This window comes from Zalophus californianus, chromosome 4 (assembly GCF_009762305.2).
Source record: "Zalophus californianus isolate mZalCal1 chromosome 4, mZalCal1.pri.v2, whole genome shotgun sequence".
In the NCBI taxonomy this organism is placed as follows: Eukaryota; Metazoa; Chordata; class Mammalia; order Carnivora; family Otariidae; genus Zalophus; species Zalophus californianus.
Window position 1 is genome coordinate 84,288,510 of NC_045598.1, and position 15,975 is coordinate 84,304,484.

Genomic DNA, 15,975 nt, shown 5'->3' on the forward strand with positions numbered 1-15,975 from the left:
TGGAGTACTAAAAACATTTCAATATTCTTCATTTTCTTTTTTTTAAGATTTTATATATTTGAGAGAGAGAGTGTGAGTGCATATGCACAAGCGGGGATAGGGAGGGGCAGAGGGAGAGGAAGCAGACTCCTCCTTGAGCAGGGAGCCCCATGTGGGTTTTGATCCCAGGACCTTGAGATCATGACCTGAGCCAAAGGCAGCTGCATAACCGGCTAAACCACCCAGGTGCCCCCTATAGTTTTCATTTTCTTAGGATGGTTTTAGTCTAGTAACAAACATATTTTATTCTGATCTATATCATGATTCATGTCTTCTGGCTAATGCTAGAACTGTGAAATGTAGTTTCTTGCATTTATAATTGAGATTAAGAGTAATTCTATAATCTATAACTTTTAGAAATTTAGAGAAGTCATAATTAAAGTCAATGCTTTTTATTTTATTTGCTGCATTGATTAGTCCAGCAGTGACTAATTTGATATAGTTTTTTTTGAACAGTTTTATTGAGATATAATTCATGTACCATACAAGTCAGATTTTGAAGTGTACAATTCTGTGTTTTTTGGGTATTTTACATTATTAATTGTTTGAAGTTGTAGTAAAATATACTTTTACACATACACGTATATCATAAATTGTATAAACTTAACCATTTTTACATATAATTCATTGGCATTAATTATATCCACAGTGTTGTGCAACCATCAGTACTATCTATTTCTAAAACTTCATCACACCAAACAGAAACTCTATAACCATTAAGCAATAACTCCCATTCTCCTTTACCTTCAGCACTTGGAAACCTCTAATCTACTTTCTGTCTCTATGAATTGGCCTCTTCTAAATAGTCCATCTAAGTAGAATCGTACAGTGTTTCTCCTTCTATGTCTGGCTTATTTAACTTAATGTTTTCAAGGTTTATCCACATTGTAACATGTATCAGAACTTTATTCCTTTTTATGAATAAATAATATTTCATTGTATGTAAATGTATGTGTGTGTATATATAACATTTTAGTCATTAATGTATTCATGGGCACTTTAGTTTTTTTCTACCTTTTGGTTATCGTGAATAATGCTGTAATGAACACTGAATAATACTGCAATAGAGGTATGTCTCTGCTTAACTCCCTGCTTTGATAAGTTTTGAGTATATACTTTGGAGTGGAATTGCTTGGTCACATGATAATTCCGCGTTTGACTTTTTGAAGAGCCACCAGACTTTTCCACAGCAACTGCACCATTTTATATTCCCACCAGCACTGTCCAAGGATTCAGATTTCTCTACATCTTCACCAACACTTGTTATTTTGTTTGTTTTTTTAAATTATAGCACATCCTCACCAACACTTGTTATTTTCCATTTAAAAAAAATTGTATAGCCAATTCTAGTAGTGTGCTATCTTATTGTGGTTTTGATTTGATTTTCCCTAATGATTAATGATGTTGAGCATCTTTCTATGTGCTTATTGACCATTGGTGTGTCTTTAGAGAAATATCTGTTCAAGTCTGCTGCCTATTTTTTAATTAAGTTGTTTGTAAATTTGATATACTTTTGAAAGTATCATGGTGGCCAGTGTGTCTGTAGCATATTGGTCTGGGAGGAAAATGGAACAAAGAGAAATTGAATTGGCATTCAGTAAAAAGACAATGTAAGATAGCTTTGTAGGCTACAGATTTCACCATAAAAATGAAAAGAAACAATTGAAATGTTTAAAATATGTCCCATTTTACACATGGAAAGACCAATGCAGTAACCGTATTGACAGCAGAGGAGCAGAGCAAAGGATAGGTTCAGAAAGTCATGTTTGGAAGCTGTTGCACTAGTCCAGGCAAGAAGATGATAGTGTCTTCGATCACATTGCTAGAGAAGAGATGAGGTTTATGAGATGTTGTGAATGGGAGGTATATGCAAAACAACTTCCAAAGCTGAAGGAGCTCTGAGACTAAAGAAAAAGGCTGACAAATGCAGCTTGACAAGGGTGTTGTGAGTGGCTGCAAGAGGAGTAGATCTCTGCAATACCACCTCCATTAAGACCTGCTTTTATAGTCCCTAGAGGTGGAGAGTACATGTTGAGGGACCATCCAAGAGGAAAATGTTTTGTTTTGTTTTGTTTTAAGATTTTATTAATTTGAGAGAGAGAGAGAGAGAGTGTACCAGCAGGGGGAGCAGCAGAGGCAGAGGGCGAAGCAGACACCCTGCTGAGCAGGGAGCCTGATGTGATGCAGGGCTCGATCCCAGGACCCTGAGATCATGACCTGAGCCGAAGGCAGACGCTTTACCGACTGAGCCACCCAGGCGCCCCCAAGAGGAAAATGTTTAAGAAAAGGTGTGCGTCAGTCATATCTCCAAGACAGATCATGGATGTTATATCCCAAGGGTGTACTTAAGGATGTGGTTAAACAAAAGGAAAGAGTGTGTGTGTGTGTGTGTGTGTGTGTGTGTGTGTGTGTGTGTGTGTGTGTGTTTGGGTGGGGGGGGGGTGAAATCTATGCTCCAGAATGCTTCATATCACAGAAGGGTCATCAGCAGAGTTGTCCAAGATGGCATTGATTTGGTTCACAAATCAACATCTCTTAAAAAGATGTCTTTTTAAGCTACAGCTCACATGACTTGCTAGTAGATTAGGTGTATGATGGTCAAAGAAGTGGGGAATCCAGTCTGAGAAATAATTCCTAGGTTTTTAGGTTAAATTACTGGGTGAGTGGGTACTGCAGTGAATGATATATGGAAGATAAGTTAAGGGGTAATTAAGGTTTCTCTTGGGCCATGTTAAATTTGAGATGCCCATAAGGCATTCAAATGGAAATGTTAAATAGTATGATATATGAATATGGAGCTCAAGGATTTGTCATCTTATATATTGCTTTAAAGTCAAGGATTGGATGAAGTAATTTAGTATATACTGAGAAGAGAAGGCCAAAGACTAAGCTCTGTAGCATTCCTAACATTTAGAGGTCAGATTGAGAAGAAGAACCAGCAAAAAAAGACTGAGTCAGGGGCGCCTCGGTGGCTCAGTTGGTTAAACATCCGTCTTTTGATTTTGGCTCAGATCATGATCTCAGGGGTTGTGAAATCAAGCCCAGCATCCGGCTCTGCTCTAAGTGTGGAGTCTGCTTGTCCCTCTCCCTCCACTCCTTACACCGAACCCCAAAGTAAATAAATAAATAAATCTTAAAAAAAAAAAAGAATTTCACCTGTAAAATGGTCTAGATCTGGTGGTTTAAAAAAAAGAAGACTGAGTCACCAGTAAGGTAGAATAAAATTCACATAAATGTGGGGCACCTGGATGGCTCAGTGGGTTAAGTATCTGCCTTCAGCTCAGGTCATGATCCTGGGGTCTTGGGATCAGCCCCAGGGAGGGCTTGCTGCTCAGCAGGGAGCCTGCTTCTCCCTCTCTTCTGCCCCTCCCCCTGCTTGTGCTCTCTCTCTCTCAAATAAATAAAATCTTAAAAAAATAAAAGATTTTAAAAAGACAAATATTTAAAATATGTTTATATAAATATATAAAAATATATAAATATAGATCAACCTAACTAGCAATCAGAGAAATCAAATTAGAGCCACAGACTCAATTTCACTACCTTCAGATTGACGAAAATAAAAAGCCTAACAATAACAGGAATTGGAAGGAACATGGAACAAGACCTTCCCTAAACTGCTGGTGAGAAAAATATGTGATAGCATTAATTATTTAAAAGTTTAATTTATAATTAAAAAATTTTTAAAGATTTTATTTATTTGTCAGAGTGAGAGAGCACAAGCAGGGGAAGCTGCAGGCAGAGGGAGAGGGAGAAGCAGGCTCCTGGACAAGCAGGGAGCCTGATGTGGGACTCGATCTCAGGACCCTGGGATCATGAACTGAGCTGAAGGCTGATGCTTCACCAACTGAGCCACCCAGGTGCCTCTAATTTTAAAAATGTTTAAATGAGCTAATATTTTAGGTTTTTTTTCTACTAAATCTAAGAAAAATATCTTTTCGTAACTTTTAGTTACATCTTATTTTACTATTATTATTTTAGCGTGAGGAAGGGATAAATATCAGATATTAATCTTTAAATAGTATTTTCATTTTTAAAAAGTTTTCATAATGAAACTTTTCACGTTTTATGTTGGGAGAGAAAATCATCTATGAAGTATCATTGTTGGCAAAGTAGTAGAATTCCTTAGATTTCTCCTGTCTTTGCGGGTTTATGTATCTTTTATTTTTTAGTTTTTTTTATTTTAAGTAGGCTCCATGCCCGATGTGGGGCTTGAACTCAGGACCATGAGATGGAGAGTCACATGTTCCACCAACTGAGCCAGCCAAGTGCCCTGGGTTTATGTGTTGGTAACCTTCTTTGGACACTTTTTGTGACTAATACTGTATGTTGGCTAGCTCAAAGTCCATTCCCAGCCCCTTTCTCCCTTTGTTGTTTCTAATATGAAGAATATGAAAGAAAAAAACTACATTGCCCAGCTCCCAGCTCCCTTATTGTAATGGGTAGCTGCAACATTATCCTGGTCTATGAGAGCAATGCCCACTAGGTCACTGTGTCCTCCTGTTCTTTCTTGTTGCCTAAACACAGGAACCAGACAGAAGTGCAGGACTCATTTGGTGACTTTTTTGCAATAATCATGTAGACAATAGATGAAAAGCATGAAGGTAAAAAGCCAGTATATATGGAGAGAGAGCTTAGGTCCTGATATCATCGCCGAGCTGCTGTAGCAGCTTTAGACCTGGACCTGGACCTGTGGGGAAGAGACAGATCCCTTTGAAGTTCAGCTGATGATAAAATGGAATGCACAAAATACAAGTTTTTTTAATGTTGCTACTATAGAGTAAGAATACTCAGCTGAAAAATTAATACTTGCTCTGAGCTTTTGGTTATCATAAATATGTGTGTGTGTGTGTGTGTGTGTGTGTGTGTGTGTGTGTGTGTGTGTGTGTGTGTACATATATAATCAATTTGCTTGTGTTCCCTAATGAAAGAATATAAGGAGAATGCTTCTTAAAGTGCTATATTATAATATTTAACTTTGAAAAATTAGTATCATTAAAGGTATACTTTAGACCTAAAGGTATCTTAACATGTAGGACTATTTCTGTTTTTTTATGGGTGAGAAAACAGGCCTTGAGAGAGTGTATGTAAATTATTCAGAGTTACTTAATGATTTTTCCCATTTCATGTTTTTACTAGAATGTAGTCTAAGAACACTGAATCGAATACTACATGATGAAATACTTAATAAACCTATGGAAACGCTTAAACTTGCTATTCCATCAGGGATATATACTCTTCAGAATAATTTACTCTATGTGGCCCTGTCAAATCTGGATGCAGCTACTTATCAGGTACTTAAAACATATTTCTAGTAGTTCTTTTAAGAAACAAACAAACAAACAATAATATTAACTGTTTTCTTTTTCAGGTCACATATCAGTTGAAAATTCTTACAACAGCATTATTTTCCGTGTCTATGCTTGGTAAAAAATTAGGTGTGTACCAGTGGCTCTCGCTAATAATTTTGATGACAGGAGTTGCTTTTGTACAGGTAACTATTCAAGATAAGTATACCTTTCATTTTTATCACAGTTTCAGAACTTTAGTTACTGTGTATGGAGAATATAGTTCTATTAATCGTTGAAGCAAATAAATGCTTATTCTTACAACTGACATATTTTTTGAAGGTTCCTTTGAGCAATACTATATTGGGGCTGCAACTGATAAAAAAATAAGAATCTGACTGATTTCACTTAGCTTATACTCTCTACATCCATCTATGTTGTTACAAATGGCAAGATTTCAATCTTTTTTTATGCTTGAGTAATATTCTACTGTATATATATATATACACACCATATGATTTTACTCATATATGGCATTTAAGAAACAAACGAACAAAGAAAAAAAGAGATAAACCAAAAAACAGACTCTTAACTATACAGAGCAAACTGATGGTTACCAGAGAGGAGGTAGGTGGGGAGATAGGGGAAATAGGTGATAGCGATTAAGAGTCCACTTACCTTGAGCCCTGAGTAATATACGGAATTGTTAAATTACTATATCGTACACCTGAAACTAATATAGTACTGTATGTTAACTATATTGGAATTTAAACAAGGAAATGAATGATTGAAAGGAAGGAAGGAAGAAAATTTTAAAATTAAAATAAATAAAAATAAATTATCTGACATGAAGAGATAAACAATCTAGGAAAATAAGATACTGCATATAAAACAAATCTGATTTTTACTGGATGTCTGAGCATTTGAGATTATTAATCACTTCCTTCTTATTGTCTATCAGCTTCCCTGATACCATTCTTTCCTGGTTTTTCTTATCTTTCTAATGATTCCTTGTTGGGTTCCTTCTTGGGATCCTCTTCCTTGATACTTGATATTGGGGTTGTTGGTAGGCTTGTTCTTTTCCTTAAATTATGTCTTTATTTTTGGAGACATCATCTATTCTGTAGGTTTTTATTAACCCTTAAATGTCCATGGTTCCTTGGTCTATGTCATCACTGTAATTTGAGATTTGTATATCTAAAAATCTGTTGGACATCTTAGCTTGGTTATTCAGTAGACCTTATAAACTGAGCATATCCAAAACTTTACCTTTTCTTCCACCAAACCTGTTCTTGTTTCTATTTTTTCCTCATTATTTACTCTGCCTGGGAGTTGGCCTAAACTCTTCCTTAATGACTGTGCATCTAATCAGTCACTAAGATTTTGCTGATTCTGTTTTGTTTTTTTTTTAGGATTTTATTTATTTATTTGAGAGAGAAAGGGCGTGCAGGGGGGAGGGGCAGAGGGGAAAGTAGGCTCCCGACTGAGCAGGGAGCCTGACACAGGACTCGATCCCAGGACCCCAGGATCATGACCTGAGATGAAGGCAGATGTTTAACTGACTGAGCCACCCAGGCGCCCCCTGATTCTGCTTTCTAATGCTTCTTGATTCTGTCCTTATCTGTCTTTATCATCACTTCCCCAGTTCATGTGTTTTTTGTTTCTCACATGATCATTTACCTCCTGATTTTTTTTTTTTACTTCATTCTTACACATCCCTCAAAACTCAAACTCCACGTAGTCACCACTATGGTTTATCTAAGATTTTATTTATTTGTTAGAGCATGCACAAGAAGGGGGAGTGGCAGGCAGAAGGAGAAGCAGACTCCCCACTAAGCAGGGAGCCCCACACATGGCTTGATCCCAGGACCCTGGGATCATGACCTGAGCTGAAGGTAGACACCTTACTGACTGAGCCACCCAGGCGTCCCCACTATGGTTTATCTAAAAACAAATCCAATCATGTCAGTTTCCTGCCATCCAGAGTGTGGTATGTCTGTCACTTTCCCCAGAGTGTGGTATGTCTATCTTGAATAAATATTTTATTTTTAAACAATGCAAGCATTTTTTTTTAAGATTTTATTTTTAAGTCATCTCTACACCAAATGTGGGGCTCAAACTTACAAAAACCCGAGAACAAGAGTTGCATGCTCTACCAACTGAGCCACCTAGGCACCCCTTGAATAAATATTTCTAATAGTTATTTTTAAATGGGTATTAAAAAAATTTAACTGTCATTTCAAACCCATATTTTCATAGATATTGCTAAGGATAAGTTAAAATAAGTATTACATTTTAAAAAGTGAGTTGTTTTAAATTAAAATATCAAGTAATAAATAGTTCAGGTGGAACACAGATTTGACAAAAACCATGAAGATGATAATTTCTGGAACACTGATCTGTAGGATAAAGCCCATAATGGTTAACATGGACCTTCCATAATTACCAACAGCTCTGTTCTCATTTTTGCTGCTCCGACAGTTCACGCTCTGAACTTCTACAATTTATAGAAGTTGTTTTGTGCATCTGTGCATTTACTCATTCTTTCTCTTTTTTAGGGAATTTTTTGAAATTGTAAGTTGTAATGGTAATATCACAATGGGAAAAAAATAAAATGATTCTAAGTTTTTCTTTCAAAAGCTCTCCTCTGCAAATCCCCAAGGATGGTATTGGTTACATTTTTATCTTAAGGTCTGAGAGTGGGCTCTAAATATGCACTTTGTAAAATATCATAAGGACTAAACTCCAGTTTTGTTTTTCTTTTTGTTCAGTGGCCTTCAGATTCTCAAGAGCTTGATTCTAAGGAACTTTCAGCTGGTTCTCAGTTTGTAGGCCTCATGGCAGTTCTCACAGCATGTTTTTCAAGTGGCTTTGCTGGGGTTTACTTTGAGAAAATCTTAAAAGAAACCAAACAATCAGTGTGGATAAGAAATATTCAGCTTGGTAAGATAAGTTTTAAGTGCTTTCTAATATTTTTTTTAATGATTATATTGTTAGTTTTAAAGATTACCATATATCTTTATTTTTCTTTTATTTTTTTTTCAAGATTTTATTTATTTGACAGAGAGAGACACAGCAAGAGAGGGAACACAAGCAGGGGGAGTGGGAGAAGGAGAAGCAGGCTCCCCGCTGAGCAGGGAGCCCGATGCGGGGCTGGATCCCGGGACCCTGGGATCATGACCTGAGCCGAAGGCAGACGCTCAACGACTGAGCCACCCAGGCACCCCAGATTACTATATATCTTTAAATAAATAAGCCTCTGGGTGCCTGGGTGGCTCAGTTGGTTGAGCAGCTGCCTTCGGCTTAGGTCATGATCCTGGAGTCCGGGGATCGAGTCCCGCATCGGGCTCCCCGCTCAGCGGGGAGTCTGCTTCTCCCCCTGAACCTCCCCCCTCTCATGCTCTCTCTCTCTATCTCATTCTCTCAAATAAATAAATAAAATATTTAAAAATAAATAAATAAATAAGCCTCCCATAGAATCTGCCATTGGGATTCAAATATCTGGCAGAGTTTTCGCCTTTCAAACATTGTATTTTAAATGAATGCCTTTTATTCAAGAAATGGAATTTTAGGTCTGTGACATAAGGGTGTATGTGGCCTGTTTCGGTCCTCACTATCTGGAGACTTAGGAACTTTATTCTTGGTTGCTACAATTCTTGGACAAGATGTTACAAATGACCTATTTTCCTCCTGGAAAAGAAGATTAAAATACTTGGCACATTTCAGTTATATAATACATGTTATTAACTGTTATCACCATGTTGTATATCAAATACCCACAATGTACTCTTTAAATATCTTGCAGTTTTGTCAGTTTTACATCAGTAAAGCTGAAAAAGAGAAAAAAAAAAGATACATAAATGGATAAAGTTTGAAATGATGCAATTTTCATCTTTGTTTTAAAATCTTAATACCTTTTTTATTTCAAAATGTTATGTTTTAGCTTTTAAATACTGTGTCATTTTTCTGACTGAAGGTAAATAATTTAAAACAAACACACCTCACATATTGAAGGATTGCCTTTGAACAAATTTTTTTTATTTTTTTAAGATTTTATTTATTTATTTGACAGAGAGAGACACAGCGAGAGAAGGAACACAAGCAGGGGGAGTGGGAGAGGGAGAAGCAGGCTTCCCACTGAGCAGGGAGCCTGATGCGGGGCTTGATCCCAGGAGCCTGGGATCATGACCTGAGCCGAAGGCAGACGTTTAACGACTGAGCCACCCAGGTGCTCCTGAACAAATTTTTTTTTAAATTTTTTATTTATTTGAGAGAGAGAGAGAGAGAGAGCAGAGCGAGCGAAAGAGAAAACGAGTGGTGGGAGAGGGGCAGAGGGAGAGGGAGAAGCAGACTCCCTGGGGCTCGATCCCAGGACCCCAGAATCATGACCTGAGCTGAAGGCAGACAACCAACTGACTGAGCCACCCAGGTGCCCCTGAACAAATATTTAAGCTATTTATATGCAGTATTATAGCCTTTAATTCCTCATACAAAGATTCCAGCATTTAGTATTCCTGGTATATATTCATTCTGGAAAATACTGCATGTGAGAGACAGCTCAGTTGTAAATCAACTATTTTGTCTTAAGCCTCTGTCCTTGTGATTTTGGAGCTCATCTTTGAAAACATTATTTTTTTCTGTCTACATCAATTTTTTTTTTTAAGATTTTATTTATTTGTTTGAGAGAGAGAGAGAGAGAATGAGAGATAGAAAGCACGAGAGGGAAGAGGGTCAGAGGGAGAAGCAGACTCCCTGCCGAGCAGGGAGCCCGATGCGGGACTCGATCCCGGGACTCCAGGATCATGACCTGAGCCGAAGGCAGTCGCTTAACCAACTGAGCCACCCAGGCGCCCTGTCTACATCAATTTAATAGGTATACCATGTCTGCCTTGGTAGCAGTCAGGCCCTCCACAGTGAATGTCTATACTCCTAATGGCCTATATTTTAAGTAAAACCATCCCAAACAAACCTTCCAAATTTGATTAGTCCATTTTTCCAGCTGTTTTCAAATAATGTGATAACAAACTAAACCTTCATTTTTATCACAGGATTTATTTTAGTTTCTGTGCAAACTCTGTAGAAATGTATCAAGTTGGGTTTGTTTTTTTTTTAGAGAATATTCGAAGTAAATACTTTTAAAGATTAAATTAGCTTCTTTTTGTTCGTTTGTCTCCAAGGCAAGTACAGAGGCTTAAAAAGCACCAACCAACTTAATTCACCATTTCAGAAACAGTGTATCTTTAGTATAGTGGATAAGAACACTTGATTTTGTAGTCAGACCAACTCAAATCCTGATTTCATCACTTAACCACCTTTGTGGCCTTAGGGATGTTACTTAATCTTTCTCTGCTTCACTTTCCTTATTGATAAAATGTACTTAATTATAGTACTAACTCCATATGTTGCTATGAGGATTAAATGAGTTAATACTTGTAAAGTGTTTAGAATAAAGTGCCTTGCATAGTAAGCACTAACGTCAGCTATTTATATAAATATGCAAATATCAGGAAAGAATGAAATATTAAAACATTGTGTGATTGCCCCAAATTTTCTTGAATTATAAGATAAAAACGAAAAGTCAGAATTCATGATTCTGTGGTACATCATGGGTTTCTTATTCTTTAATTTGACCTCATAACACAATCTAGTGAATGGTAAGCTAACTCAAAGTTTCGAAAAGGATACATAAATTAGTTGTAGATAACTTGAGATTACAAAAACAGAAAATAAAACATTATTTTTTAAAGATTTTATTTATTTGAGAGAGACAGAGCAAGAGTGTGCACACCCACATGCATGCACTAGCAGGGGTAGGGGCAGAGGGAGAGGGAGAAGCAGATTCCCTGCTGAGCGTAGAGCTGATTATATACCAGGACCTGAACCAACGTCAAACGCTTAACCAACTGAGCCACCCAGGTGTCCCCAAATTAAAACATTTTAATCGCATTTGTCAAGTATCAAACTGTCAAAGATTAGCAAATTGATAAGATCCAGTGTTAGCCAGAGAGTGGAGAAACAGGAACTCTTATTATCTAGGATTGTCAGGAGTGTAGATTAATATAACCTTATTGGATCTCAAATTGGGAATGTTTAACAAAATTTTATTTATTTATTTTTATTTTTTTTAAAGATTTTATTTACTTATTTGTCAGAGAGAGAGAGAGATCACAAGCAGGGGGTGGACAGAGGGAGAGGGAGAAGCAGGCTCCCAGCCAAGCAGGGAGCCTGATACGGGGCTCCATCCCAGGACCCTGGGATCATGACCCGAGCCGAAGGCAGACGCTTAACCGACTAAGCCACTCAGGTGCCCCAGGAATGTTTAACAAAATTTTAAATAAATGTTTTGATGAAAAAATTCTTCTGGATAAGAATTTATCCTACAGATATACTTACACAAGAGCATAAAGATAGATGTTCAAGGTTATTTATTTTAGAATTGGTTATAATTGTAAAAAATAGAAAACATGTAGAAGATTGCTCAAAGAAATTATCGATATGATTAAATAGTGCAGTGGTTAAGATCATGGAGTCCAGAGCCACACTGCCTGGGTTCACATCCAGAGTCCATCACTTACCAGCAGTGTGAACTCAGACACGTTTACTTAACTTCTCTGTGTATCAGTTTCTTCATCTATGAAATGGGCATAAGAATATCTACCTAATAGGGTTGTTGTGAGTTAACATACATAAAGCACTTAGAACAACTTGTGGCACATGATGCTATGTATGTATTTCATATTATTATCCATACAATGAGATATTATACAACAATAGAATGAAGTAGATCTGTACATACTGACATGTATGTAACCTTCTATACTATATACCTTTTATCATTATCAAGAGTTAATCGCTTCTTCGCCTTTTGGCTAAGATCAAGTGTATTATCAAGAGTTATTTTTATTTATTTATTTTTTAAAAGATTTATTTATTTATTTAGGGCGCCAGTTGGGGGAGGGGCAGAGAGTGAGGGGGAGAGAATCTCAAGCAGATTACACACAGAGCACAGAGCCCACAGCCCACAGAGCACAGAGCCCAACATGGGGCTTGATCCCATGACTCAGATCATGACCTGAGCCACAACCAAGAGTCAGCTGCTTAACCAGCTGAGCCACCCAGGCGCCTCTCAAGTGTTATTTTTTACAATTAAAACATAGAAAACTGATACCGTCGTAAGTGTTTCTTTTTGTATTTTTTATTTTTCTAGTTTTGTAAGTTTGTATGTTCAAAATTAGACATCTTAAAACGATTGATGTATACCTGAAACCGATATAACACTGTATGTTAACTGTACTAGAATTAAAATAAAAAACTTAATTAAAAATGATTGAGTTGGCATAAATAAAATTAAAAGAACATTTCATATCCCTTTTAGTTTGTTTCCATCATGGAATCTTCAAGTAGTTATGACTTTATAAAAAAAGTTGCTTCACCCTGCACTCTTTGATTACAAATATTATCAGAAACTACTCCTAACAGGTGGCCCTTGTAGGCATTCATTTCTTTCTTTATAGCTTATGATTGCTCCTGGAAATCTCGTAGATCCAGTAGTCATGTGATAAACTCTGTGGTACAACTAAGGAATGCAGGAGTGAATAAGACAGTTTCTCCTCTCACTGAACTGGCTTTCCTTAACAGTGAGACTTTAGTAATGACAGCTTCTGATGTTGCCTATTTCTTAGCTTTCAATTTTTGAATACTACTTAATGTACTTTCAGAACTTCTTTTTTTAAAATATTTTTTATTTATTTATTTGACAGATAGAGAGCACAGGTAGGCAGAGAGGCAGGCAGAGGGAAAGGGAGAAGCAGGCTCTCTGCTGAGCAGGGAGCCTGATGCGGGGCTCGATCCCAGGACCCTGGGATCATGACCTGAGCCGAAGGCAGTCACTTAACCGACTGAGCCACCCAGGTGCCCCTCAGAACTTCTTAATAAGGAAAAATGCTATGCCACATACTTGAGCTTTTATATCTACATATATAAATATGTAGATATGAAAGTCTAGAGCTAGCAATAGGAAGGTATGAGACAATGAATATGCCGAAAGTGACCATTTTTCAAATATTTGAATGAGACAGCGATGTAGTCATGTAATGTAAGCATTATATATATATATTTTTAAAGATTTTTTATTTATTTGAGAGAGAGAGCACATGAGAGGGGGGAGGGTCAGAGGGAGAAGCAGACTCCCTGCCGAGCAGGGAGCCTGATGCGGGACTCGATCCAGGGACTCCAGGATCATGACCTGAGCCGAAGGCAGTTGCTTAACCAACTGAGCCACCCAGGCACCCTATATATATATTTTTTTAAAGATTTTATTTATTTATTTGAGAGAGAGAGAGTATGAGAGCCCAGGGGGAGAAGAGGGGAAAGGAGAGGGAGAGAATCTGAAGCAAACTCTGGACTGAGTGCGGAGCCTGTTGAGGGGCTCAATCTCACAACTGCAAGATCATGACCTGAGCTGAAAGCAAGAGTTGGCTGCTAAACTGATTGAGCCACCCCAGTGCCCGAAGCATTGTATTTTTTAGTGTTCCAAAGTTGGTAATCTCTGCTCTTTTCTATATTTTCCTGTCTTTGTCTTACTGTCATAATATAGTACTAAGTATAATTTTGTTAGGTTTATATAAATATCCAAGTAAAAGATTTTTGTTTAAATTTTATTTATTTTTTTTATAGATTTATTATTTGAGAGAGAGAAAGAAGGGGGAGGGGCAGGGGAAGAGGGAGAAGCAGACTCCACGCTGAGCAGGGAGCCCGATTCAGGGCTCATCTCAGGACCTCAGGACCCCAGGATTATGACTCGAGCTGAAGGCAGATGCTTAACCGACTGAGCCACCCAGGTGCCCCCCAAGTAAAATATTTTTTAAGTAGTCAAATTTTATCAACAAGGAAAAGCTAAATACAAAATTATTTCGAGGGGTGCATGGGTGACTCTGTCGGTTAAGCGTCTGCCTTCAGCTCAGGTCATGATCCCAGGGTCCTGGGATTGAGTCCCACATGGGGCTCCCTGCTTGGCAGGGAGTCTGCTTCTCCTCCTCCCCCTACTCATGCTCTGTCTCTGTTTCTCACTCTCTCTGTAAAACAAATAAATAAAATCTTAAAAAAAATTTTTTTGGAATGTCAATGGAAAAATATTCCTCCAGACAAACTAAGTGACACATGACATAAACTTTACTTTTTTTTTTAGGTTTCTTTGGGAGTATATTTGGATTAATGGGTGTATACATTTATGATGGAGAATTGGTGTCAAAGAATGGATTTTTTCAGGGATATAACCGACTGACTTGGATAGTTGTTATTCTTCAGGTAAAGCATTTAAAGTCTTATATTTAATGCTAATAAACTTTATTTTAATGTAGATAATCACATAGCTCCTAATGTACTATGTGAGGGAAAAAGACCCCTCCTGTTGGTGTTCTCATTATATCTAGTTTATTCAGGGACGTTAAAATAGAACTGGTCTTAATGCCATAATGAAAACTTACTTTGAAAAGATCATAAATGAACTTTATGACATTTAAATTTGACATCATTAAAATCAAGTTTAAGAATAAAAGAGTTGAAGCTGAAAGCAAATGTAACTTTGGATTTTTTTATAATTCTTATTGTATAGGAAGTCTGTGATCAGCCCATTAAGGCTCAAAAGCAGATCTAGATATTTAAATCTGTAACAGTTTATAGCCATATATTATAGTTATATATTAAAATATTCCTGTCAAATTACCTCAGTTGATAATTTGAGATTGTTCAAGGGTTGAATAATTTCATCATCAAAAGTATACTTGATTACTCTGGAGAATATAAAAGTGAAGATACAAGTCACTGCCCTCACAAAGCCTTTCTTTAGAGGTATTTGAAGCTGTAAGAAGCAAGATCTCTTATAGAAGTTGGGTGAAGATAGCAAAGGATAGTTGTGTTTTGAAAGCAGAAAGGATACTTCTATTTGTAAGGTAGGAGAAAAGGAGACAAGGATAAGTGAAAATTCAGAGGAAATTTGAATCAGAGATAGGTAAGTCAAGAGAGTTTGTATGATGGCTTTTGTCCTAGCAGAGGGAAGCCCTCTTTCTGTGGGACTTGAGTAAGATAAAGAAGGTTTGGTACGGTCGATATGAGGGATTCATCAGGGACTAAATAGATGAATGCGTACATTGCCAGGAGGTAATAGGACATCAATTTGTAGTGAGCTCAATGGGCATAGTTTGTGACTTTCAGTAATAATAAGCTTCTGTCATATGAAGAGGTACAGTGGAAGCTGTTAGCATGGGTAATCCAGATTTAGGATTTATAAGTAGAGTTTGGCAGAAAACAAAACTATGTAGTATGGTAAAACCTCATTATTTAAGTAGGCACAATTTGGAATTTGAGAGGGATTTGGTAGAAAGTTCTTTCAGAGTTTTTTCAGGAAGAGTAATCTGACAGTAATAAAAGGTAGATTGAACGGTGACAAGCTGGAGGAAGAAAGCCAGATAAAATAAATTTCAAGTTACACTTTATTTTTACCTCAAAAGTAAAAACATTTCACTGATTCAAGTGACCAGTCTTTCCACATTTGTCTGAACAAGTGGTGTTTAATTACTAAATTGGTTGAGGATAGATGTTTTATTCACAGTATAGTCAAACTATATTATAACAAACTGCAGATTACACT

The 15,975-nt window shown here is 37.1% G+C and overlaps 1 protein-coding gene across 3 annotated transcripts in view; it reads left to right on the plus strand.

Moving 5' to 3' along the window:
* Nucleotides 1-15,975, plus strand: part of SLC35A3 (solute carrier family 35 member A3) — a 55,619-nt gene that overhangs the window by 28,821 nt on the left and 10,823 nt on the right. For all 3 annotated transcript variants that reach the window (XM_027584777.2, XM_027584695.2, XM_027584607.2), the window contains exons 3-6: nucleotides 5,179-5,333; nucleotides 5,411-5,533; nucleotides 8,099-8,270; nucleotides 14,515-14,633. In XM_027584777.2, the coding sequence (XP_027440578.1) occupies nucleotides 5,179-5,333; nucleotides 5,411-5,533; nucleotides 8,099-8,270; nucleotides 14,515-14,633 (569 nt within the window). The remainder of the gene's footprint in view (nucleotides 1-5,178; nucleotides 5,334-5,410; nucleotides 5,534-8,098; nucleotides 8,271-14,514; nucleotides 14,634-15,975) is intronic.